Below are 26,250 nucleotides of genomic sequence, written 5' to 3'. Positions count from 1 at the left end.
TCAGGAATGAAGGAGACAAATTTCCTAAAAGATTAATAGAACTACGCTTCACTGTCAGTTTATTTCACTGATCAACATTTTCTACGCTGTTTTGGTCATTGCTTTTACTCGCTTCATCTTGTTATGTCTGCTTGTTTCACTCCCACCCCCCCCCCCCCCCCGGCCCCTTTCTCTCTCTCTCTCTCTCTCTCTCCCTCTATCTATCGTCCGTTTTATGAGAGGCAGAAGGGATGTGGCCTGGAGTGGAAGAAACTTCCCCTTCTAAACCACTGTAATAATAGTCATGTAAGTTTGGTAAGCCCTACTTGTACCTTGATTTGTGTTCTTTATTGGACTGAACACAAAGTCGACTAGAAGACAAGGACAACAACGACGCCAATTATTTATTGCTTCCGGGTCATTTGACCTTTTTGTTGTTATTCTGTTTTCCTTTTCCCCTTGGCGTCGGAACGTCACTTGCCGCCATCGAGCTCAAAGCAGCATTTCTGTACAGTACATGAGTGCATGCAGGGAACAGCAGGCGGACGGTGTGCAGACCGTAGTCGGGGTTTTTTGTGTCTGTAGTAGCTCCTTTGGTGAGAGTAGTCCACATCACACGCCGCGCGCCACTCGTGTAAAATTTTACTAGTGTGATTGTACGATGTACGCGCGCGTAGGATCAAGGAGACACTAGCTGATGATGCCGCTGGGAGACCGTCGATCTGCTGAAAAAGAGCGAGGATTTCCAATCTAGGAAAATACAAGTTTACCCTTACCGAGGAGTAATTGAAAAATGTGAACCCATGAAATCTCTAAGCTATCATCTTATGCAAGATTGGAGCTGTAAAGAACAGGGTAGGTGCGATGAATTTCGACAGTTTTAGGAAGTGTTAATTTTGTGACAGTCTGCATTTGAGAAGGAGACTAACTGCGCGCAATTATAATAGGCCGTGTGATGTGTGAGGGGACACGGCACAGCATAGCCGGCCATCGACGCACGACTCCAACCCTGTGCATGTGTGCTAGTGTAATTGTACGAGTGAGAAGTTGTGCATCGAATGAATGAATGGGAAAGAAAACTGTACAGGACGCGCACGCCAGTTATCTCGACGTTTGATTCCTCTAAGTAGCCAGTTCCAAGTTTATGTATGTTGATACGACTTATGGAACTCTTCCTACCCATTACCGTGTACGATAAAGATGTCTGTTAATGTTATGAAACTTCAATGACATTCAAAGATCAGTAAACGTAGGTTCTAACAACGGTTACTACGTTAGAGCTAGACGGACCAGAGTAGCTTACCCCCGGCCCCCTCTACCATGTCTACCTAACTAGATCTAGATCTAGACCTATGACATGTGCCGATCTATGTTACACTTGCACTTAAACTTAGCCCGACCAGACGCAGAGTGTTAGTATAGTAAGGGTAAATTTTACTAGGTCTCGCGCAGGGACGTAATGATCGCGCATAGCATAACTGCATATAGCAAGCAATATCAGTTCGGGAAACCCACTCACAAGGGGGGCCCCTCCTTATAAGTAACCCGTCCCCCTTATAAGTAATCCCGTCCCCCTTTTAAGTAACCCCGGGGGCACCCCTTATAAGGAGTCTCCACGCTTTTTTGCAATGCAACACGAAAATGAAAAGACTGCGGCAATTCGCTTGATTATGTCCATAAAGCTTCACAAGTTTCCTAGTTACTCACGAAATTTGAGCAAAGTCGGTTCGAGGCATCATATCTAAAATCATGGATTTAAATGCGATGTCAAACGACCCATGCGAATGCTGAAATGCGAGCGATTACTGGCGTGAGTGTCGTGAATGAACGAAAGTCTCCGTACTCAGTCGCCACGTCTGCACTCAAGCATTGCTGCGCCGCCGCGCCTGGCGACACTCACGCCAGTAATCGCTCGCATTTCAGCATTCGCATGGGTCGTTTGACATCGCATTTAAATCCATGATTTTAGATATGATGCCTCGAACGGATTTTGCTCAAATTTCGTGAGTAACTAGGAAACTTGTGAAGCTTTATGGACATAATCAAGCGAATTGCCGCAGTCCTTTCATTTTCGCGTTGCATTGCAAAAAAGCGTGGAGACTCCTTATAAGGGGTGCCCCGGGGGTTACTTATAAGGGGGACGGGGTTACTTATAAGGGGGACGGGTTACTTATAAGGAGGGGCCCCCCTTGTGAGTGGGTTTCCCGAACTGATATAGACCTTATGCATTGACGTCATCACTCGCTTGACAACCTCTCGCGACGCCATCTTAGAGGGCAAGCGAGTCCTTGACATCGCAGAGACGTGCAGCTAGTTATGTGCTTTTCCTATGCGCGCTAGCGGCGATCGCCTCACTCGCCGCCAGTCCCCTGGCTAGTGGCAGGTTTTTTTTTACCATCAAACAAGTTTGACATGACATGACACATTATGCAGCAATATTTGGGTAATTTTCTCACATTGTGCAATCGAAATACTCACAGCAACTACAGAATTCCTAGGTTATATCGCAGAAATTTGTATCCATAGCGCAACATCGCCGTTCGCTGAATGTATGTCGCCATTTTGAATTTCATTAGCCAATCACATGCGAGGTACGTGTTTTAGTAAAAAACACGTAGAAATCTACCTCGCATGTGATTGGCTAACGGATTCGTAGGTTGATGAGCTGTTACGACCGCTGGTAGTTGCATATTTTTCCATGAAAACTGTGCCAAAATGTTGGATATATCATTAACCTGGTGAGTGCAATGCATACATCAAATGTCGATTTTGCTATACAAGCTTGAATTTCCCGATCTAGGGCTGTAGATTACATGCAATAGAAAAGACAGTAAAAGAAACACCGATGTTGTGTGTAAATGCCCATTGCCTTGCGTGTAAAAGCACGCTCTAGCAACGCATCGCTTGCCCTCTGAGGGAGGGCGCCCTTCAGTTAGTAAGACCGTGTGACGTCATATGCATAAGGTCTATTACGCGTAGGACTAAGCGCAAAATTTGCCGATACGCCCATGGAATAAACATACCTGACATTAGTGACAACCATAAAACATGAGAAGGAAGCAGGTAAGAAATTTTGATTTCAAACAAATTTTTCACTAAATTTCCATTTTTTGTACCTTATAATTTACCTACCTTAGCTTAAAATCTTTTTTAAGGATGTTGTAGCCTAGACGTGTCGTCTCGCTTGTCTCGTTCGTAGGATCGTAGCCGATAGAATTCGTAATTTGTTCGATCGATCGTTTATAATATTCTGCGAAAGCCGAAGCACATTACAGCCGCAGAGAGGGGCAGACACTTTCACGCATGAAACTACATAGGGCAGCTGCACGACCTTTACATACCCCGAGAAATTGAACGCATAAAATTAAGTCCGACATACAAACGGCGACAGCGCACTACTCCGTCATCGTATCATCAGGAGATTCTGGGAGGTGATTTTTCTGCATTTTTGTGATATTTATTGAGAAATTCAGGTACGATTGTGGAATAATTTTTATTATAAGAGCATCACAAATTTTCATGCGCGATATCTAGACCCTCAACCGTACGCTGTGCTACCTACAGCGACTAGGCTGTGTATAGTTATACTTACAGTAACTTGGCACTGGAGCTGGTGGTCGAACCTTGCCTTGGCTTGAAGCTTGGTACGGGCTACGTACGTGCATGGCGATACTTACTGCATAAATTTACACAGCTTGCTTTTCTGCAATATTTGTTCAACTCAAAAAATACGTCCAAAATCATAATTACAACAATGGGAATTCCCAACAATGTATTCAATTTATCCATGTTAAGATTATCAAATGACAAAGTACTTTCATCTCCATGACCATGATCTCAATGTTGTCTGTTGATTTTGTGAAATACATCAGTCATCATAAAATATCACATATAATCCCAAAACTTTATTTTTAGCATCTAGACTCTATCACCCTGAAGAGTGGCTTGATTGATAAGTAAAGTTAAATCTATCAGAATCTGGATGCATGCTCTGTGCATTCATTGTCAATGTGTGTACAAGGCTGCTGAAAAATGTGCCATGCCATACCTTGTTGGGGCAAGATTGCAGCGCTGTTTGTGTCAAATTCTGGTGAGTCAGCAATTACATTCAACCCTGGTACATTTACTTAAAGGCACATATAGTCCCGATGGTTTAGTCGAATGCATATCACGTATGCAGGCGCACAGCACAAGTTTCCTATAGAGATCTACACTATTGACTCCTCTTTAGCGCTTACACTTTGACCCATTTCCCCGAGTCCGAAGAAGTCTGATCCACAGTAGTCGGTGGTCCGATCACAGTTCATCTCATGATTCGGCTGAGGGGGATGACAGCTTTAGCAAACTTCTTTTGTGATGTCATACTAAGAAGCACATGTGCACGCATCCTGGCATTACTACATACTCCGTGATGTGCAGAGAAGACAACGAAGGCAACGTTACAATGTACCTAGCAGCACATACGCGCTTTATGCACTTGTCAATGTAATGACTCACCCCACTACCCCCGGACATGGGTGCGTCATTTCCTCGTTTGGTCCGTCAAATTTGTGACCCGGGTGTTCGTCATTTTACCAGCTTTGTCCGTCAAATTTTTGACCAAGGGGTGCGTCAAAATCCCATCATTGTCAGTCAAATTTTTGACCGAGGGGTGCGTCATGGTACGTCACTTGGCTATGGAAAATAACACGCATTATTCTGAACCGAGGGGTGCGTCATGGTATGTCACTTGGCTATGGAAAACTGCACGCATTTTTGCACGCTACCAGTACCGGATACACGTACCGCGAGTGAAATTACAGTGAGCACTTTCCCGCGGCAAGTGAAAATCAAAGTCGGGAAGTGTTTTGGAATAAGAAGGAAAAATGCTTGCCAGAATCTGGCAGGCAAATAATTTAAAAGCCACCCTTTTACCTCACATTTTCCCTCCAACAAACCCATGGAATCATGCATACTCAATCTCAAACCAGGGACCTTTCAGCGACAGTAACAATTTCAACCTTACTGTCGAACACTTAGTGCCTATTGATTGCATATTGCGATGCAACACCAACACACATTGCTATCAAAGAAAGTTCGTTTATATTCCAATACAATGTGCGTCTAAATGAAAATGTTCTGTGGTGACAAAGGCGAATTTTTGACAGTAAAAGAAGCGGCAGCAGAAGAAACTGCCTGCCACATGCCATTTTCTGCTCGCGGGATAGCGCGACCAGACGCTGTTAGTACGCTGTGCGAATCTCTACGTACAGCGACTGGGCTGTGTATACTAGTTTACTCGCGGGAATGCCGTGGCGTGGTGTGTACCTGCGCTGCACATGCAGTATGCATCCACCGAACTAGCAATGGCAGGCACACACAGCGCATCTGCACACATTGTCATGTATGGATTGCATGCACAGAATACATACTACTGTACGGAATATCGTAGCAGCAGCGTGATGTACGGTGAATGACGGTACGGTGCTTACAGGGCCAGGGTAAGGGAAACTTGCCGAAACTTTTACAAATTATGTTTACGAACCAAAAGAAAATGAAATTGCTTGAATAAAACGTATGCAAAAATCGTTTCAGTATTTTCAGGGGTGCGTCAAATGTACTGAGGATGTCCGTCAAAAAAGTGACCGAGGTGTGCGTCACTTTCAACGTGTTGTCTGTCAAAAAAGTGACTGTGACTGTGGTGTTTGTCACTTGCAGCATTTTGTCTGTCAAAAAAGTGACTGTGGTGTCCGTCAAAAACCCCGTGTGGTCAGTCAAAAAATGACCTTGACGCACCCATGTCCGGGGGTAGTGGGGTGCGTCATTACATTGACAAGTGCATTACTCTTGATGGCAGCACAACTTTAGCAATCTTCGTATCAATGCTAACAGTGATCAGCAGTATCATCAACAGCGCCCCCGCACCCACCTAGACTATGCGCCTGTAAAGTCACTGCATGGTGTATGGGCATGTACAGAGATTTTTTTTTTTTTTTTTTTTTTAGGATACCATCACACTCTGAGCTTGCGATAAGCGAAAATCTCGCAACAAAACACCAAATTTCTTGATTTTTAGCGTTTTTTCGGTGACCCTGATTCTTAACACAGACTCAGCGCGCACTTTGGAAAAGATGGCCGATTCTGCATTTTTGACGGCGAAATTTGGGATTTTAGATGGAATAATGGAGGTGACTAAGGCACTTTCCTGTTATGAAAGACAGTGCCAGTATGTGTTACTGTATGATGCAGCGTGTGTTGTAACAATAAAATTTGCTGGCTTGTGATAAGTGATAAGTGTCCGGATCCTGGAGGGTGGCTGAAAACTGGGGGTTTTGCTCTAGATCCTACTTATTTTTCTTTATTCCATTAGACCTGTTGTCTGTCTGTTGTTTGGTGTCCTGTTGTTAACTGGACGGTCAGTAACACATGGTCAGCCCCGGCCCTCACAACAGACACTGGGTGAGACTGATATCTTCCATTCATCCCACACTGCTGTGCAGACTTATCACTTACCCAATAGCAGGAAGTACAACTAGGTAATGGGAGTAGAATTTCTCTTTTTCTCTTATCTATAGGAGACCACAAAACTTGGCATCTGCTGTTTGCTGAACTTAAGGGTATGCGCAGATACATGTAGATCACAAAGTCTGCACAGCAAAGTGAATGAAAGATAGTATCTGTTGGAAGGGGTCGACCTCATTACTGACTGCACAGCTAACGAGGCCACCAATCAAGAGGCAGGTTTATCTGTCTATGATTCCATGTGCTTCTCTGCAAAGACAAAGTACATTGTAGTGTAAAAGTGGCGCTGATATTGTTTAGGATTTTTAGTAGTAGAGGTCTACTGTAGTTTTTAGGTTTCCATAATAAATAATCTACATAGCCTAGAGGACAGGTCAGACGTGTGGAAAAAAATGGGTTAGTGTGCAGCCCTGAGATACATATGCCACCCCATTGGTAGCCTTAATAAACTTAATGGAAAGTAGGATTTTAAAGTGGAAAATTTGCATTATTTAGTTGTTTGCTACATGTATGTCTCTGCCTGTATAACTTGCAGCATAGTTTTTCACTCATTTCCAAAATACCAATGATTGAAACATTGACAATTTGTATTTTATCATGCTTTGCAGAGTATACAATAGTGAAAGCTGATTGATTACCTCTGATCTGGAGACCATACAAACTGGCTTAACTCTTGAGTGACAGGTGCTCAACCAAGAAGTTATCGACCTGTTGAGCAATCTATCTTGCCATCGTCTTCAACCTTCTACTGCTGCAGGATCTCATGTTCACAAACCAAGATGACTTCAACATAGATAGAAATGACAACTTCTTTAACCATGGCAGTAGGTGAAGTTGAGGTAAGTACTATAGTTTTCCTTTTTTAAAATTTCTTAAGCCCCTCCCCCCTTCCACTGACTGTCAGGGGCTCATGCAATCCCAAAAATGCAAGAATTTCAGCATTCAGATGAGTTCTGATGAAATTTGAGACGACAACCTGCAGGGACTCGCACCAAAGTAGATACCAACATCATAGAACCCTAGAACCTGGACTCGAGTGAGCTATTAAAGGACACGTTCACCTTCATAAACATAAGGATTGAGAGAATGCAGCAATATTAGTAGAACACATCAGTGAAAGTTTGAGGAAAATTGGACAATCGATGCAAAAGTTATGAATTTTTAAAATTTTTGTGTTGGAACTGCTGGATGAGGAGACTACTAAGGCTCGTGATGTCATATGAGTACAACAGTATAAAGAAAATGTAAAGAAAATTCAACATATTTTCACTTTTTTCGCATAATAAAAGAGCACTTGACTTGCCTCTTTCTAAAGACAATGGGAATAATATTACCCATAACATATGTCAGTAACGAGTCAAGGGAATGTGTGCTTTTTTCAAAAGATGAAATTTTGTGAAATTCTCTTTATATTTTCCTTCAATTGTTGTATGCATGTGACATCATATACTGCAGTAGTCTTCTCATCCAGCGGTGACTGCACAAAAAACTTCAAAAATTCATAACTTTTGAACGGATTCTCTGATTTTCCTCAAACTTTCAATGATGTGTTCTACTAATATTGCTACATTCTCTCAATCCTTATGTTAATGAAGGTGAACTTGTCCTTTAATGTCGATGAATGTTGATCTCTGACACTCGATAGACTGTCACAGGATGTCAGCTGGGCACGTCAGTAGCCGCTCTATACAAATCTGACATACCTCAGACTACCCATTCCACAGAGATTTTCTCTCATCGGTCACTCATCGGAAGCAAAGTATGTTGCTTCTGGCCACCCACCGAAGTGTATCAGATCGTAGTCTGATGAATCCTTCTTGAGTGGTTGACTATCAGGTGAGTGTCGGACATGTCACGTGTGATCCTCATCAGAAGATCTTGCCATATAGGATCACAGCCTGATATGTCTGACCATGGAGCTACTACAGCTCCATGGTCTGACACTGACCAGATAGTTTACCAACATACCGTGGTAAGACGGATTCATTGGACCAACATAAATCAGATTCATCTGACTGTGATTCACACTTCAGTAGGTGACTGGAAGAAGAAGAAAAAAAAAACGACTTTGCTTCCAACGAGCGACCAATGAGCAAAAAGCCCCGTGGAAGGGGGGTATTACAGGTAAAGTTTCAATGCCCTTGACTTCCTTGCAATTATTTTCAGTTTATAAACCAAATACATACCGGTACGTATACACGTGTGTGTGTTCTTATTTAGACCCTTGTACGTACAGGGACGTAATTGTGTATGTACCTGCAGCATCATGAAAGCCCCAGCATGCAGCAGTTTAGTATACAAGAATATGTAAAGAGATGCTGCCAGAATCTTTATTGTAAGTGATTGTGTAGCAAGTGTGTATCCTTAAATATTGGATTAGGAGCCATGAGTGGTGTATATGCTGCTGTATTAACTGCACAGTTTTGCAGATGGGAGGAATCTCAGAATTGACCGTGCGGTTTACACTGTAATAGGAAAATCTGTGCTCACAATAATAATGAGTTAATCTAAAAGAAAAACAACTAAATAAACATATTTATAAGTAGGACTGTGTGCCTACCAAAAATACTGCTTTGATCCACCAACTACTCCCAAGTGCATATACCTCTTTGCCAGCCTGGACCTGTAGAGAGGGTATTTCACTAGCAGAAATGATTTAATCTCACTGAGTTGTAATGTTTTGATCTTTCTTTTCACTGAATCCTCACATATGTTTCAGGAGAACTTCTCGATGTTTGTTTGTATGTTAAGTGATGCTGTGTTATCCTTTCCTCAGCACTGAAGGATCAAAGTGTGAGATGGATAGATCTTGATTGACTGCAGATTAAATGTGCATTGAACTTTTTCTCTTTCCCAGCAGGCCACCCCTCTGGAGGGCTCTAGAAGGTATGTGACTCTTACTTCAGGATATATAGATTTTAGTCAAGTGCAGCATGCTGCATCCCCGACTCATGCATGATACTCCTCATTGGTGGTCAAAAAACATTGTTACAAGTGACTACCATCAGTGTGTTCTTTTGAAGATAGTATGCATTGACCCTATGTTGCTGGGATTTTTAGCTCACCTGAGCCTTATGGCTCAAATGAACTTTTGTGATTATTCATCTGCTGTCATGCTTTGTGTGTAAACTTGTTACGTAAACTTGTTTATATTTTCAGCTTCTCTTTGAATACCCTTGATGGGCAAAATTTTCACCAAAGTTGGTGGATGATAGACTGCCAGCATACATTTAATCAAACTTGCATCATGGCTTCCTAAGGGACTCCCAGGGTGCCTCAAAGTTCTAGAATGGTATTATCATCAGCGTGATAGAATATTTTCAAATGGATACCATCGTCCATACCTCTTGGAGCCCCCAAACCCCCAAAGTTTGCAATGTTCTTTTCAGGTAATAGTCTGTAAAAATGCATCATAGAAGGTGAACTTGCGATACTCAGGTGAGTGGTAGACCCACTGAGTCTTTTGTTTTTATTTACCCAGCAGTTCTACCAACACTTGTTATGAGGTGTCTGTTCAGTACATGCCTTCTGTTTCCCTTTTGAACATTATTGAGCATGGAATGAAGGTTACTTTTTGCATGTTTCAAATAGTATTTGTGAGAAGTCTTGTGAAAAATGTCACATTGCATCAAGCAGTCTACCTATCCACTTGTATTTTACCAGAATTATGTGTCATGTTTCCTCCATTTATCAAAGACACCCTAATGCTTATATGGCGTGCTTGCATGTTGCCATTTCCTTTTATCATTTATAAAGTGTGAATTATGATTATTATGCCTTATAATATTAATTTCTTTTGGTGCTGCTGTCATTTACTCCATAGGAGAAAGCCAGCAATCACACGGCGAGTTATTCAGTCAGAGTCTGCTGACGAGGATGATCCCCTTGATAATAGAGTAGAAGAGCACTCCCATGTCCCTGTGGCCTCGTATGTCATTCCTTTTTTGCATTTTGTTCTTGGTTTTTTTAATGTTTTATCCTCACACACATCCAGTGCAAAAAAAAAAAAAAAAAAAAATCGGTCTTGTTGACATTGTTATTGTAGTTGCCTAATGACTTGATTGTCAACTTTACCTTGATGCAGAATTGACTCTAGGGGTCTTTAATCCACTGCCACCATTCAACACACTCACATGTGCAGCATGAAGGAAAAGTAGAATAAACAAATAGCTAATGAATGTGGTATTATACCACAGTGAAAATGTATTCTGTAGCTATCAGTACAATTTTATGCACAGCATGTGTTGCATGTTGTGGCTTATTTTTCTGCTACCCATCAAATTATTTGTGACTTGGTTGTGCTTAAGTTATGTATCTTGCAATGACTTTCGAGCTGCATGTTAATGTGTATAATTTGCTGCTCAAGATCAGAGCATGAAGGTAGGCTGATAAAAAAAAAAAGTTACAAGTATAGGCCTATATGTAGCCCAGTTTCTTTTCGCACATGGTCTTATTGGGACCATAACCACTGAGACAGTCAGCTATATCTGGTATTTTATTGATTTGCCAAATGCAAAGGACATTCCTTAACCCTATTCTAACTGGGCTATTTGAGACCAAGTTTTTACTGGGGGGGGTCAATTTGACCCCCCCTTCAGATCTCGGCCGCCGATCGCGCGATCGCCGCAAAATTTTACCTGAACATAGAGCCGGATGTCAACTACAAGATTACATGGTCATTCAATAGAAAAATTTTGATTTCATATTTTTTAATGAATCTTTGCGCGTTGCGGAATCGTGGCGCGAAACGTCAAGGGGTGGGGTCAATTTGACCCCCCCCCCCCCAGTTAGAATAGGGTTAAGAGATTCAGCTTTCCTTGATGCATATCAATTCGATTAGTGTGTGTTAGATGAACACTGATATGGCAAGCTAGGTAATGTGTTTTATGATGCCCTTCATAGTTAGACAAATAACTACTCATCTACCTATCAGTTATAGGTGGGCAGAAATTTCTTGACTACAACATATCGTATATCGCTACATCTTGGACCAGTCAATTATATTTGTCTTTTCACTCGAAGGAGAAAACCCACTGTTACTCGGCGCATTGTGACATCTGAGAGTGACTCCGATGATTGCCTCCCTGCTCCCTTCATCAACAGTCCATCATCATCGCAGACACCTATTGACAGATCAAAGGTAGAGAGGACTAGGCTCTCACCAGCAGTTAGACAAAGAAGCCCATCTAATGACAAGGAGCCAGTGGCAACAGCTACTACTGGATTGAAAAACAGGCGCTCTATCCAAGCTCTGACAGGTGTCAAGGATGGCTTTGTCTTCCGGATAGCTGAAGTTGGCAATGAGTTGGGTAGAGAACAGGAGAGACAAGACTCCAGAAGTGAAGAACATACTTCAGAGAAGCCTGCCGACCTAGAACCTGATTACCCCATGGATGAAGACATTCCTGAAGGTAATGTAGCCAGTGGAATCATGTTTTGTTTTGTTTTTTCTTGTCTCACATTAAATTCATAATGACAGAATGCTATGTGTGTAAAGATAATAAAAAGTTTTGGTACCTCAAAAATTTCCTTGTCTTAGTTTGTGTTTCAGGTTAAAGTACCTTTCATATAACTAACACTGTGAGACTTACTCCAAAGTGCTCTCATGTCTTAGTAATCATGCAATTAACTGTGACCAGCAGCCCCATACACATAGTCCCTCAGTCTTTGAGCATTTAGCTTGAAATTTGGCACACCTGACCACTATGGTACGTAGATGTGCAAACTTAACCTTTCGTCATTGTTGATCATTGTGTTGCCATGGTAACAGCATAGTTTGAATGAAAATCATACAAAAATATTGTGGATTCAGGTAACTCCCTCAGTCTTTGAGCATTTGGCTTGAAATTTGGCACATGCAACCATTAGTACAAAAATATGCAAACTTTGTATTTCATCATTTTTGAACAATGTGTTGCCATGGTAACGGTGCATCTTGAATGAAAATCATACAAACATTTCGATTCTCGTAACTCTCTCTGTTTAGAGCATTTTGGCTTCAAATTTGGCACATGTTACCTCTACATTACTTAGATGTGCAAAAAATCTTTTGTCAGTGTGGAAAATGTGTTGCCATGGTAACAGTATATTTTGAATGAAAATGATACACTAATGTGAATTCAACTAAGCCTCTCATCCTTTTAGCATTTGGCTTGAAATTTGGCACATGTGACGGCTATGATATATAGTTGTGCAAACTTAATTTTTTTTCTTAATGTCCACCATTGTGTTGCCATGGTTACACAATTATTAATAAAAACCATAGAAATCGTCAGTTTATTTATCTTGCTCACTCAGTTTTTGAGCACTTGACTTGAGATGTGGGACATGTGACTAACAGTGAGCAATACATTTATTCAGTGTTGAACAGTGCATTGCCATGGTTATTTTTTTTTTCATTAAAAAGTAAAAAAAAAAAATAATAATCCTGGTTGAGCTAATTCCCTCAGTTGTGGATGGGGGTATATTAATCACAATGAGTGATAGTTCTAGTTTGTGATGAGATATCTCATTGCCTTTTGGTTTTAGTTTGATGTTGATTTTCTTTCCATTCCCCTTCACAGACCTTGACATGACAGTTTGAACTGAATTTTGATAGTAAAGTGATTCTGTTGATTCTAAATTTTGTTCTTTCAGTGCATATATTTTTTGGACTCTCAGCCTTCAGCCCTGAATACTGTAAAATGAGGAATGTTCGTGTGCATTTTAATTTTGCGAATTTTGCAAAAGCCAAGCTCCAGAAAATTTAAAAGCACGCAAAAGTTCTTGTTTACACTATATGCATTGAATTCCAGTGGCAATTCATGAAAATTTCATGCCTTGAAAAAGGCCATCTGCTCCAATTCACAAAAATTTCATGCTGTGAATATATCATGTTTTACAGTAGCATGTCCTTTCTACATGGGTGTCTCAATGCCTTCAGTCAGATGAGTGTGATTCCTCAACCTATAGCCCTCACTTGTATGATATTTCTCTCTTCTTCTTTTTTCATCAGGGACACTTGTCATTGAACCAGAAGCTGCCCCTGATGGGGAGGAAGACTGGTACACTAGCATTGAGTTCAGGAAACAGTTTCCCAGAGAAAAGAGGGAGAAGAAAGAGCAAGTCAACTCTGGTAAGTTCATTTAAACCAGTACGTGTTTCAGAATTTAGGTTTAGATAGGAGAGTGTCCAGACAAGCTTTGACCTACTAGATGGGGTTGCATGGAGGATGGGTGTTAACCCTATTTCTGTCACATACGCTGTAGCCAGACTGCTCAGACATTTTGCAGTGCACAGACACAAGATTGTTGATGGCCATTTCTGATTATTATCATTGACATTAATGTGTCATGTTATACATCATTTAAAAGCTTATGGTCTAAACTTTCATATTACATAATAATCTGAGTGAGGGCACCCTTAAATTTTAAGTAGGACGACCTCTTATGTCACATAATTATCATTGCAGACTTATTTCTACATGTTACCACCTCATGTTTCCACACAACATGCTCTTGCATCACAAAAAGGTCTCACAGATGTTGTAGAGAATTTATTCAGCTTTCAGATGATATGATTTTTTCATCAATAGCATCAGTACTTCTCATTTTATGAACAAAAGTCTGTGGCAATTACAACCTAGATTTCACACATTTTGTGTAATTTCTGATTTTGTGAGTGATGTTGGCCTGAAAGTGGACAAAGCGTGTTTGTATCATGTCAAGCTGAAAATACAAATTGAATTGTGCTTTTTTTCTTTTAAATTTATATTAATCTTGTCCTATGATAATGCCATAATGATAAGATAATCTAAGGATAAAAATTGTTATTGAAAATATTCAGACTTCGGAGTGGCCATGCATTCCATTTGATCGTCATATGCTAGTCTACGACTTTTTGCACTTTCCTTATTGAAACAGAATTAACTTTCACAGCAGTCATTTTCTTTATGATAAACCTGCATTGAACTGAAGTTTCGCAAAGTGATGGTTTCATCATGTAACTAGAAAAGCACTCTGAGAGCGCAGACCTCTGCCAAGCAGTTACTTTCCACCCATGATCTTGCTCTTCCCAAAGAGATATTTTCTCCTCTCTAACACTGGGGAAAAGCTTTTTGGGCTCTTCCATAGAGATCAGTGATTTCCATCCATAGGTCTACATGCTGAAAAACTGCCCGATTTCCCAATATAGAATCCTTTGTTACGTCATACACCCTCAGCTGCACAGCGCGCCTCGCCCTAGCAGAAACTAGAGCACTTTTGGCACGCACTTTAGTGCGTGCATGCAAATCTCAAATACGCGCAGCCTGAACTCCCCAAGTTCATTGACCCTACCTGCCAAAATATCAAAAATCCTTCATAAATTCCCCAAAAATTATTCTTGGATCACTACCAAAAACTAATCGTTTGTTACTTGTGTCATTCTCAACCTTTCCTGCAAGTTTCATTCCAATCCGTTAACTACTTTTTGAGTTATTTTGCACACGGACAAACTAACGAACGAACGAACTAACTAACAAACAAACCAACGGTAACGAAAACATAACCTCCTCCCTTAGCGGAGGTAATGATAAAAACCATGTAACTAGAAAAGCACTCTGAGAGCGCAGACCTCTGCCAAGCAGTTACTTTCCACCCATGATCTTGCTCTTCCCAAAGAGATATTTTCTCCTCTCTAACACTGGGGAAAAGCTTTTTGGGCTCTTCCATAGAGATCAGTGATTTCCATCCATAGGTCTACATGCTGAAAAACTGCCCGATTTCCCAATATAGAATCCTTTGTTACGTCATACACCCTCAGCTGCACAGCGCGCCTCGCCCTAGCAGAAACTAGAGCACTTTTGGCACGCACTTTAGTGCGTGCATGCAAATCTCAAATACGCGCAGCCTGAACTCCCCAAGTTCATTGACCCTACCTGCCAAAATATCAAAAATCCTTCATAAATTCCCCAAAAATTATTCTTGGATCACTACCAAAAACTAATCGTTTGTTACTTGTGTCATTCTCAACCTTTCCTGCAAGTTTCATTCCAATCCGTTAACTACTTTTTGAGTTATTTTGCACACGGACAAACTAACGAACGAACGAACTAACTAACAAACAAACCAACGGTAACGAAAACATAACCTCCTCCCTTAGCGGAGGTAATGATAATAAACAGTCAAACATACCCCAACATCAAGACTGTACAGCTTCAGGCGGCCAGCAGGAAGCTACTGTAACCCTATTGCTCCTTACACCTGCCCTGCTGGCCCCAGCTAACTAGAGACTCATTGCACTGCTTTTAGTGCTGAGTAAACAGTTACGACTGCTGCACTGAATGTGCAGTGTTCATCTATTCTTCAGATCATTTATGAGGCCAATATTACTGAAACTATACCCCTTCACAGAATTCAGAGATCGTGAAATCCCTAATCTGAATGTTTTCACTTCATATTTTACTATTTTGACTTAGATAAAATAGATAAAAATTGACCCACATGTACGATCTTTTCATCGCACAGTCCCACATATACAGATTCGTGTAAGTTCTCCACACAAGAAGCCTATGGCAAAACTGTACACAATACATTGCAGTCTGAATGCAAATAAACATGGGTGGGGCCACCACAATTTCTTGGACTTTGAGAAGGCTTTCCTGATTGGTTGAAGGTGGGGAAGCTTTTTTCACACTGGATATCGTTTCCTTACACTGTTAGCCAATCACCAATGAGTTTATACAGTGGTAGTGTCATAGCCTTTGAAGTAATCTGTCAATCAAAATGGGGCCGATAATATCGGCCAAGCATTTCTATTGCAGGATTTGGGCTGATTTAATCGGCCTGTGACAGAGATAGGGTTAAGCATTCTAGCTGCCTGCTGCTGACCCCAGAACCTGAAACACCTGCAGTAGAGAGCTAAAATCAAGATCAAGTCAAGCCCAGAGAGTTGGATGTGTATCCTTATCAATATTATAATGGCAATGTTGCACAGTGGGATGAGTGTAATGATCATAAGATTTTAGACGCTTAAGAAATTAGTTAAATTGAAATGATATCTGTGTACAACAGGAACGTATTCATCATGAGATCATCCTAGATTTGTGTCATATGGTGTGATATGGGCCCCATTCATCCATTTTGAATTATAGCAGCACAACCCAAACATTTTCACATTTCAAACAATTTCATGAATTTGAACAACACAAACAGTAGACATACTGCATGAAATGTAATTATTTTTGTGTGAGTTGCTATCCCATCTATTTTGATGAGATTGAAATGATACAAAATGAAATCACATGATGACTCTTTACAGAAAATTAGGCTGAAGTGATTGTGTATGGAAACTTTCTGTTTTTGCAGGAACTGGAAAAGATGTCATAGATTCTGTGTTCTGCACATCTTGCAATGAGCAGGTCAACCCATTTGACAAACGGACCTTCCATTCCCATCCAGTTCTTGGAGTTGTAATTTGTAAGGTATGTGATGGCTTCAGCACACGATGCCAAAAAAAAAAATGCTCACACACACATAAACAAATGAACAGTACATGCACAAAAATTAGGAAATTACTGACAGTGTGACCATTTTGTGCCTAAAGCACTTGCAGTTGTTTCAGAATATATTATACATAGCTTAGAATGGCATGAAACATCACATGGCCATTCCACATGATCGTATTCAAGTTTGTGCTTCAATCATGGAATGTAAGAAGGAATTCAGAAGTAATCTTTTTTTTCTTCTTCTTTTTCTTTGGACAGTGTAACTTAAAAATTGTTTGAGGCATCCTAATGAAACTTAGCATTTGCATGGGTTGTGCCTATCAACTTTTTGGTGCACATACTCAAGTTCAAAGGTCAAGGGTTAGATGTCATTGTTGATAAACAATGACAAAAGAGTAAGTATTCAGTCACCATAGTGACAGTTCTTCTTTTTGAGACAAATATACTGTGTTTGTGTGTGGTTTAGAAAATTATGAAGATGAAACGTTTTTTTCAAAATAATCATATTTTTTGACACCTGTAGATGTGAATACTGGTATACTGTAATCAAGATAATGTTGAGTTCATTGCTTGTTGAAGGTTACAAATGTGTCACTCATGGATACATCAGATTACTGAAAAAGTGGATATTTTGAAGTGAGTAATTTTTAATGCTTGGCTGGGTAAGATGAGTTTCGCATGTTTCTAGACTTACTGGAACATATGGCAAGCAAAAATATCTGTGTGCTTTTATTTTTGCACTAGTTTCTGGTTGTGCAAAATGCGCTGAAATTTCAATGCCACGAAAAAATTCTACCTTTATAGTAATCAGCTGTGAAGGAATGCTTCTGAAAAGGCAAAGGAGTTCTCTCATTCTGGATATGATGGAAAAAAGCAGGTCCCATGTTTTATGTACTAACTGACATGTTATTAAGTTCTGCATTTCACACCCCAATTATATGCCAACAGAAATGCCTGGATTTCTATGACAGTGGTCCTTGGAAGCGTGACTCTGAGGGAATTGAGGAGCAGTGCCGCTGGTGTGGTGAGGGAGGCAATTTAACTTGCTGTGATTTCTGTCCAAGGACATTCTGCAAGCCTTGTATCAAGAGGAATCTAGGACGCAAAGAGATGTCTCGAATTGAAAAAGAGAGCAAATGGCAATGCTATGTTTGCGATCCATTACCCCTCAAAGAACTGAAAGCTAAGTGCTCTTCACTGCTTTCAAATCTTAGTAGGAAGGTGAAAGCTCAGAAGGAAAAACAGGAGAAGATAAAGGTAGAAACAGAAAAAGTAAAACAGAAACCATGTGTTCCAAATGGAGCAACCAAGAAGGTGGCAAAGCAAGCCAAGAAAACAACAGTGATGACAGACTCTGACATCGCAGAGGAATTTCTGCAGTACCTTGTTGGCAATGTTTCTGGCAAAGCTTTCTTCATGCATAGTCTGATGCGCCTAAAAAATGAGGTGCCACAAATGCAGAAAGCCCAAATGGAGCTGTCACTTAAGAACCTTGGAGCAGTCAAGGCTGTCCTGAATGAGTTTGAATCTGTTGTCAAGAGGAGTCTCCATGGTGACATCAACAAAAGTGACTCTGCCTTGGATGGAACTGATACTGAGGATTGTGATAGTCCAGAGAGGAAATCAAAGTTTCATGTTTCAGATAGCCATAGAGTTAGGACTGACTTGCCATCAGACCACATGACAGAGGAGAGAAAACATGTGAGCATTGATAAGACAATGCAGGTTTGTAAGATGTCTTGTGGAGAAGTAGCCTCAAGCGAGGCTTTAAAAGAGAACTCTGAACAAAGGCAGGATGTCCAGGATGCTTGTAGATTGTCTCTTGGAACCACCAGTAACTCTGACACTCGACCAAGGGATATATCGGTGGACGAGACTCAAATGGAAGTTGATGTGTCACAGGATTGCACCGTGCAACAAAATTTTGAAGAGAATGACATCAAGAAAGAGCAACAAAAAGTTACTACTGGTGATGACAACAATGATGATAAATTGCCAAGTTCTGAAAAGAGTGATCCCACACTGGACAATGCAGTTAGTAATCCCGACACCAAAGAAGTTGGTGAAAAAAATGATGAGTCAAACCTGGCTGGTGATGAAAGAAAAGAATCGACACGTGACTGCCTTAGTCCAAATCTTTGTGAAGACAGTCATGAACTGGTAAACCAACATAGTCCCAGGAAACTGAAAGTGACTCCTCGGCTCAGTAGAGAGTCTCAAAATCCCAGGTCAAGAACATTAGATGATGACAAAGATGAAGACAAAGAGTCTCATGATGATGAAGATGACTTTGAAAGGCTGATGTCCATGATCTCTGAGACAGACTCTGATGATGAAAGTGATGGCTCTTGTTACAGTCCACATGGGTTGAAAAAGCTCTCTAAGAAGAAAAGCACACCCAAAAAAGAAACAAAGCCTTTTGAAAAAGTCAAGCAAAGAATGATTAAGAGGGAGGAAGTGTTATCAAGTGAAGATTTTGATGATGATGATGAGGGAGGTTATAAAAAACGAGGACCAGGACTGGACTCAAGCAATTTGGAAGAGGAGTCAGGGTTTGATGGAATACCAAATGCATCCTCAGCTGATCATACTTCAGGAGAGGGAGAGGATGCCAAAAAAACATCTAGAGTGGATTCACCAGATGGTGCCTCGAACACAAAAACAGCAAAGAAAAAACTGTTCAAGAAGAAAGGCTTTACTTCGAGCAGTAGTGAATTAGACTCAAGTGAAAGTGAGACTGGTAATATTCACAGCAGAGGTAGAAAAGAGAAGGAAGTTCGACCAAAAGTGAAAAAAAGGAGTAGGAAGCCTTCTTCTTCAGAGTTGTCTGAAGATGAAAAGGAAGTGCAGAGGTTGGAGAGTTTGTCACATCTGAAGAGAAAAAGAAAACGGCAAGACACGGACGAGGAAAGTAATGGAAAAGACAGTAAGGTTCAAGACGACAGTGACCAGAGTAATCCAAAAAATGGCGTAGATTGCCCCAGTTTAGCTCATGAAAGTTCAATTGAAGACAAAGTTATCAATGATGCAGAAACTGAACTGAGTGTAAAGAATGAGAAAAAGTCACCTGCAAAATGTGCAGTGAAGAGCAAAGAATTTCTCAGCACAGACACATCATCTGATGACTCAGACAGTGATAGTGATGAAAACAGTGGCCTGAGGTGGAAAAGTCTAAACAAGAACAGTAAAAAACAGGAAAGTTTAGAAGACATTGAAGAGAGACTATTAATGGATGAAATTGATGATGAAGATGATAATGATGATGATGATGACGATGACGAGGATGACAATGATGATGACCAAGAAATGGATGGAGCAGGGTCAAAGCGAAGCAAGAAACAGGCCCAGAAAAGAAAACCAGAGGATGAAGAATCACTTGAAGAAGATGGAGACTGGGGTACGAATGAGAACCATGAAAATGGAGAAGGTATGGGGGAAGGAGGAAGTGGGGAAAAAGATGATGATGACAATAAAGATAAGGACAAGAGTGAGAGGAATAAAGATAAAGATGAAAAAGATGGTGAAGATGGAGATGAAAATGAGGATGAGGATGAAGAGGCAGATGATGACTCAGAGGATGAAGTCACGGTGAAGAAAAAAACTCATCCTCTGCTACAAGTGAGAATATCAGGATCGGGATCAAGCAGTGAGGGTGAAAAGCCAAAGAAGGGACAGAAGACTAAAGCAAAGAAGCAGAGTAAGAACAAAGGCAAGACTGTGAAGAAGAAAAAGAAGGTTGTAGAGGACACTGATGATTACTTTACGTCATCAGAATCAGATGATGTACCCAAGAGGAGGTCAAAGAGAAAACATGCGACTCAGTCACAAACAGCATCCTCCACTGAGGATTCTTCCAAAGAGCAAAAGAAAGGAAAGAAGAAGGTAAAACGAGTTCAAGGCACTAGCTCTGAGGCAGACTCGAGCAAGGAATTTCAACTTGTCAGACGAGCTAAGAGTGGAAAGGGAAAAAAGAGACGAAGAATAAAGGAACCATCTGATTCTGAATCTGGCGAGGAATCTAAGACGCAAGAGGATGACGATGACAAGGTAAGATATCAGGTATCCAGTGAGACTGAGGAATTTCTTCATACATGTATATCATATTAACTTTCTGGTGCTGGTAGTTGATAGTAAAGAAAAGTTATCACCCTGAAGTAATTCAGGTTTTATGTTTCAACAAACCAAGTTCATTGTCACAGTGCCAGTTTGTTTCTCTGTTATATTTTCAGATTTCCTTTAGAATTATTTTGATATTCTACGTTCAGAATGTTGTCAAGATAGGCCTATCAATGATATAGCTTTCAATGTACCCAACAATGCAACAACACAATGTAGTGGCATTGATGAATGGCACATAGACACATTGCTTGTCTGTAATTAAATGTTGATCAGTCTGTAGTCCTTATGAGAGTCATCAATTACAAAATCTGAAGTATTTACACAACATAGATGGTGTTATTGGCACTATCGCTATCATTTTAATTATCTATTTATTTATTTATTCATTCATTCATTCATTCATTCATTTGAATAATTGTTATTTTTGTTGAATTGGAGTCAAGGTGGAATCATGTGTTTTCCAACATACACATGACAAAAAACATAATGCACGTTGTATTTTGGCTGGTGTGAACACTGCTGTAGGCCAACATGCAGCAACCTAGTTTCTATGTATAGTATCTCACAGCAAGCTGATGATACAAAGTGTTTTCCTGAGTGTAGATTCGTGTACTTTGTCATGCTGTCCTGAAGTCTATTCCAAATACTTTGTAATCCTACAAATAACAATGCCATAGTCTTGTCACACTTTGTCTCATACAAAATAGTGCAGGTGCACAAGTGACAAGTGTACACTTTTGTTATAGTGCTGATAAGTATTGATTTATGTGAAAATGACATGTCATCAATGTGACTGTACTTGATTCTCATGAATTGATGTGTATTGAATCCTCTCTTGCACAGGCTGCATCCACACAAAATGGAAACACTAGTGAAGAAGATGAGAATGACACTCCAAAGAAAGGCCGCAAACAGATCCGACGAGTACTGAAGAAAAGCAAGCTTAAGGCTGAGACCTTAGCAGCTGAGGCAGAGGAACAGGAAAGGAGAAAACGTGTCCAGGAGAAGAGAAGAGAGGTATATCTACTAACAAAATACTAGGCTTCAGAGATTAATAATACCTTTTGATAGGAATAAACTTATATTTTACATATCAATATTTGATGGAAACAAAGTGTCTCTATTTTTAATGTAAGTGTCAAATGTATTAGAAAAGCAGCATTTTATAAGCAGCTAAGTCTTGAAGGATGTTAGGTTTGCCAGCGGAAATTTGCTTTACTATTGAAAAGTTGTGTGGTATTTTGTGTCTAGATCATAGCAGAAGAAGATGAGAAGGCAGAGAAGAGTGCTGTGGTCAAATCTTGTATCCTGGAGAAGGACAAGGAGTCCAATGAAGTCCTGCTGGATGTTGACCAGGAACTGACCAAGCAGCTGAAGCCCCACCAGGTTGATGGTGTCCAGTTCCTGTATGACAGCACCTTTGAGTCCCTTTCCAAAGCTGAGGAACAAGGCGGAGGCTGTATCCTGGCACATTGCATGGGACTGGGCAAAACATTACAGGTAGTGCATGGGACTGGGCAAAACATTACAGGTAGTGCATGGGACTGGGCAAAACATTGCAGGTAGTGCATGGGACTGGGAAAAACATTGCAGGTAGTGCATGGGACTGGGAAAAACATTGCAGGTAGTGCATGGGACTGGGCAAAACATTGCAGGTAGTGCATGGGACTGGGCAAAACATTACAGGTAGTACATGGGACTGGGCAGAACATTGCAAGTAGTACATGGGACTGGGCAGAACATTGCAAGTGATGCATGGGACTGGGCAAAATATTACAGGTAGTGCATGGGACTGGGCAAAACATTACAGGTAGAGCATGGGACTGGGCAAAACATTACAGGTAGTGCATGGGACTGGGCAAAACATTACAGGTAGTGCATGGGACTGGCCAAAACATTACAGGTAGCAACAACATGTCAGGACCTTGCTCTCATATGATGCTTTCACAACTTGAAAAAGACACAGGATACGTGATTTTTAAAGGGACTGTACAGTACTGGTTGAGGTGGGGATTCATGTTTTGAACATTCCTTAGAAGTGAGATAATGAGAAACCTCTTATGAAATATGAAAGAGCATGTAATTTTAAGAAGGATTCAACGTTTATTTGTTGAATATTGGTTTTCAAATGGCCGAGATATCCAAAAAAGTGATAATAATAAAAGGTGACAGGCCACACTTTGATTAGGATCTCTTTGTTTCACCTTGTATTTAGCTCACCTGAGCCAAAGGCTCAAGTGAGCTATTGCGATCGCCCTTCGTCCGGCGTGCGTCGTCCGTCGTGCGATGTGCGTCGTGTGTAAACTTTTTACATTTTCATCTTCTTCTTGAAAACCCCAAGACCGATTTTCATCAAACTCGGCAGGTAGCATCCCTAGGGGGTTAGGAACTCAATTTGTTAAAATGGGCACCATGCCCCACCCAGGGGGGCCCCAACCCCCCCCCCCCCCCAAAAAAAAAAAAAAAAAACAATTAAGGTATCTGTAAAAATCTTCTTCTCTAGAACCAGAAGTGATAGAGCTAAGTTAGTACTATGAGTTAGTACATTGATGACTGTAGTTTCAAGTTTGTTCATGGCAGAATCAGGGGTGCCCCCCCCCCCCCCCCCCCGGACCCAGGGGAGGGGGGGGGGGTGGGGAGGGGTTCTAATGGGGCCTAAATTGTACATTTTCATCTTCTTCTTGAAAACCCCATGACCCATTTTCACCAAACTTGGCAGGTAGCATCCCTAGGGGGTTAGGAACTCAATTTGTTAAAATGGGCACCATGCCCCACCCAGGGGGCCCCCTAGGGGGCCCAAGCGCTCCAAAATTAAGGAAGCTGTAAAAATCTTCTTCTCTAGAACCAGAAGTTATAGAGCTAAGTTAATACTATGAGTTTGTACATTGATGACTGCAGTTTCAAGTTTGTTCATGGCAGAATCAGGGGTGCCCCCCTTGTACATGTTTATCTTCTTCTTGAGAACCCCATGACCCATTTTCACCAAACTTGGCAGGTAGCATCCCTAGGGGGTTAGGATCTCAATTTGTTAAAATGGGCACAATGCCCCACCCAGGGGGCCCCCAGGGGGCCCAAACCCCCAAAATGAAGGAATCTTTAAAAATCTTCTCTAGAATCAGAAGTTATAGAGCTAAGATAATACTATGAGTGAGTACATTAATGACTGTAATTTCAAGTTTGTTCATAGGAGATCCAGGGGGATCCGGGGATGGCGGGGGGGGGGGGGGGGGGGGGTTGGCTGGGAAGGTCCAAATAGGGGCCTGAATTGTACATTTTCATCTTCTTCCTGAAAACCTCATGATGTATTTTCGTCAAACTTGGCAGGTAGCATCCCTAGGGGGTCAGGATCTCAATTTATAAAAATGGGCACCATGCCCCACCAAGAGGGCCCTGGGGCCCCAATCCCCCCAAATTAAGGAATCTTAAAAAATTTGGGCCTTTATTGTACATTTTCATCTTCTACTTGAGAATGCCTGGTCAAATTTTGATAGAGCTGTGAATAATTTAGATTAGTGACTGCATGAAAGGTGAACTTCCGATACTCAGGTCAGCGCTAGTACCCGCGGGTCTCTTGTTTGGATATCTCAGCCATTTCAAAACCGATTTTCATCAAATAAACTTTTGATACCCCATAGAATTGCATGCTCTTTGACATCTTATAGAGTGGTTTCTGAATATCTCGCAAAACGTTAAAAGCTAAATCCTCACCTCAACCAGAACTGTACACACCCTTTAATGTTGTGTGAATTATAGCATACCAGTACAAAATATAGCAAAGTATATCATAGGTAAGTTTAGTGGACAGCCATTGAAGTATAAGAATTCTTGCTGTCTGTGAAATTTGAAATGCATCATTGTTTATATATAATGTACTTGTGTATTACTGTACAATTCCCTCCTCTCTCTGTCTCTTTCTCTCTCACACACACAATATCTATATTTGCTTGGGTATATGCCATAAAATCTTGTATGTATTGCACACTCTCGTGATGACACATCCCTTACTTTTAACCGTACATAATAGTAAAATGTTGCCAATACCACTCCTGATACAAATCATGTATGTGGTCTTTATTATTTAACATTTTGGTGATAAAGTCCAATGTGAAATTAACACATTTAAAGGGAAGGATAATTCTTAGGTTACAATTTAATCGTTTAAAAAGACCTGCATTATAAGAATTTATAAATGCCTTGAAGAGACCATACAGAAGAGGTCAGTTTATCTAAACTTATTCAAATTTGTTTCTGCTTCAATTTGGGGCCCAAGAAGAAAGAGTCAAAAGCAATGCTCCACTACTGCACCCTCACGTGGTACACTCTGGGACCAAAGTGTATTGTTTGTGTAGCCATGATCTTTTATTGACTGTGCAGCTGTAATCCTGATGTGCATGTAAATAGCAAGCGTCACAATCATTTTTGTCCCCGCCGAACGAGTTCGAGCAGGGGACTATGAAACGGGCTCCGTACGTGTGTGTGTCCGTGTGTCCGTCCGTCCGTCCGTCCGTCCGTGTGTCCGTGTGTGCGTCCGTGTGTGATCAAAATGTTCAAAATGCTACTCCTTCACCATTTCTAACCCGATTTTGATTCTGTTTGCTTTATATGATAGCACTACATGGGAGCTTTGGAACTTCTATACAGAATTTCAGTTGTGACCTTTGACCTATATTGTACATTTTGCTTCAAAATGCTACTCCTTCGCCCTTTATAACCCGATTTTGATTCTGTTTGCTTTATATGATGGCACTAGGTGAGGGCTTTGGAACTTCTATACAGAATTTCAGTTGTGACCTTTGACCTATATTGTACATTTTGCTTCAAATGCTACTCCTTCGCCCTTTATAACCCGATTTTGATTCTGTTTGCTTTATATGATGGCACTAGGTGAGGGCTTTGGAACTTCTATACAGAATTTCAGTTGTGACCTTTGACCTATATTGTACATTTTGCTTCAAAATGCTACTCCTTCGCCCTTTATAACCCGATTTTGATTCTGTTTGCTTTATATGATGGCACTAGGTGAGGGCTTCAAAACTTCTACACAGAATTTTGACCTTTGACTTCTTTGACCTTTGACCTTGATTTTTGACCTGTATTGTACATTTTGCTACCAAATGCTACTCCTTCGCCATTTCTAACCCGATTTCGATTCTGTTTGCTTTATGTGATGGCACTAGGTGAGGGCT

General features: G+C 40.9%; 1 protein-coding gene across 3 annotated transcripts in view; it reads left to right on the top strand.

The window, feature by feature from the left end:
* The first annotated feature begins 679 nt into the window (after positions 1–679).
* Positions 680–26,250, top strand: part of LOC140235110 (uncharacterized) — a 50,013-nt gene continuing 24,442 nt past the window's right edge. The window contains exons 1-10 of one of the 3 annotated variants that reach the window (XM_072315147.1): positions 680–834; positions 7,089–7,319; positions 9,341–9,366; positions 10,304–10,408; positions 11,503–11,891; positions 13,475–13,594; positions 16,806–16,921; positions 17,894–20,992; positions 21,908–22,081; positions 22,316–22,564. In XM_072315147.1, the coding sequence (XP_072171248.1) occupies positions 7,281–7,319; positions 9,341–9,366; positions 10,304–10,408; positions 11,503–11,891; positions 13,475–13,594; positions 16,806–16,921; positions 17,894–20,992; positions 21,908–22,081; positions 22,316–22,564 (4,317 nt within the window). In that variant the 5' untranslated portion in view covers positions 680–834; positions 7,089–7,280. Of the gene's footprint in view, positions 835–7,088; positions 7,320–9,337; positions 9,367–10,303; positions 10,409–11,502; positions 11,892–13,474; positions 13,595–16,805; positions 16,922–17,893; positions 20,993–21,907; positions 22,082–22,315; positions 22,565–26,250 lie in introns of all 3 variants that reach the window. The other 2 variants (XM_072315149.1, XM_072315146.1) reach the window with 2 other exon arrangements.

The sequence above is a fragment of the Diadema setosum genome, chromosome 11, assembly GCF_964275005.1.
Source record: "Diadema setosum chromosome 11, eeDiaSeto1, whole genome shotgun sequence".
NCBI classification, from domain to species: domain Eukaryota; kingdom Metazoa; phylum Echinodermata; class Echinoidea; order Diadematoida; family Diadematidae; genus Diadema; species Diadema setosum.
Note: the sequence above shows the minus strand (reverse complement) of the source record. Positions and strands in the feature narration are given on the sequence as shown.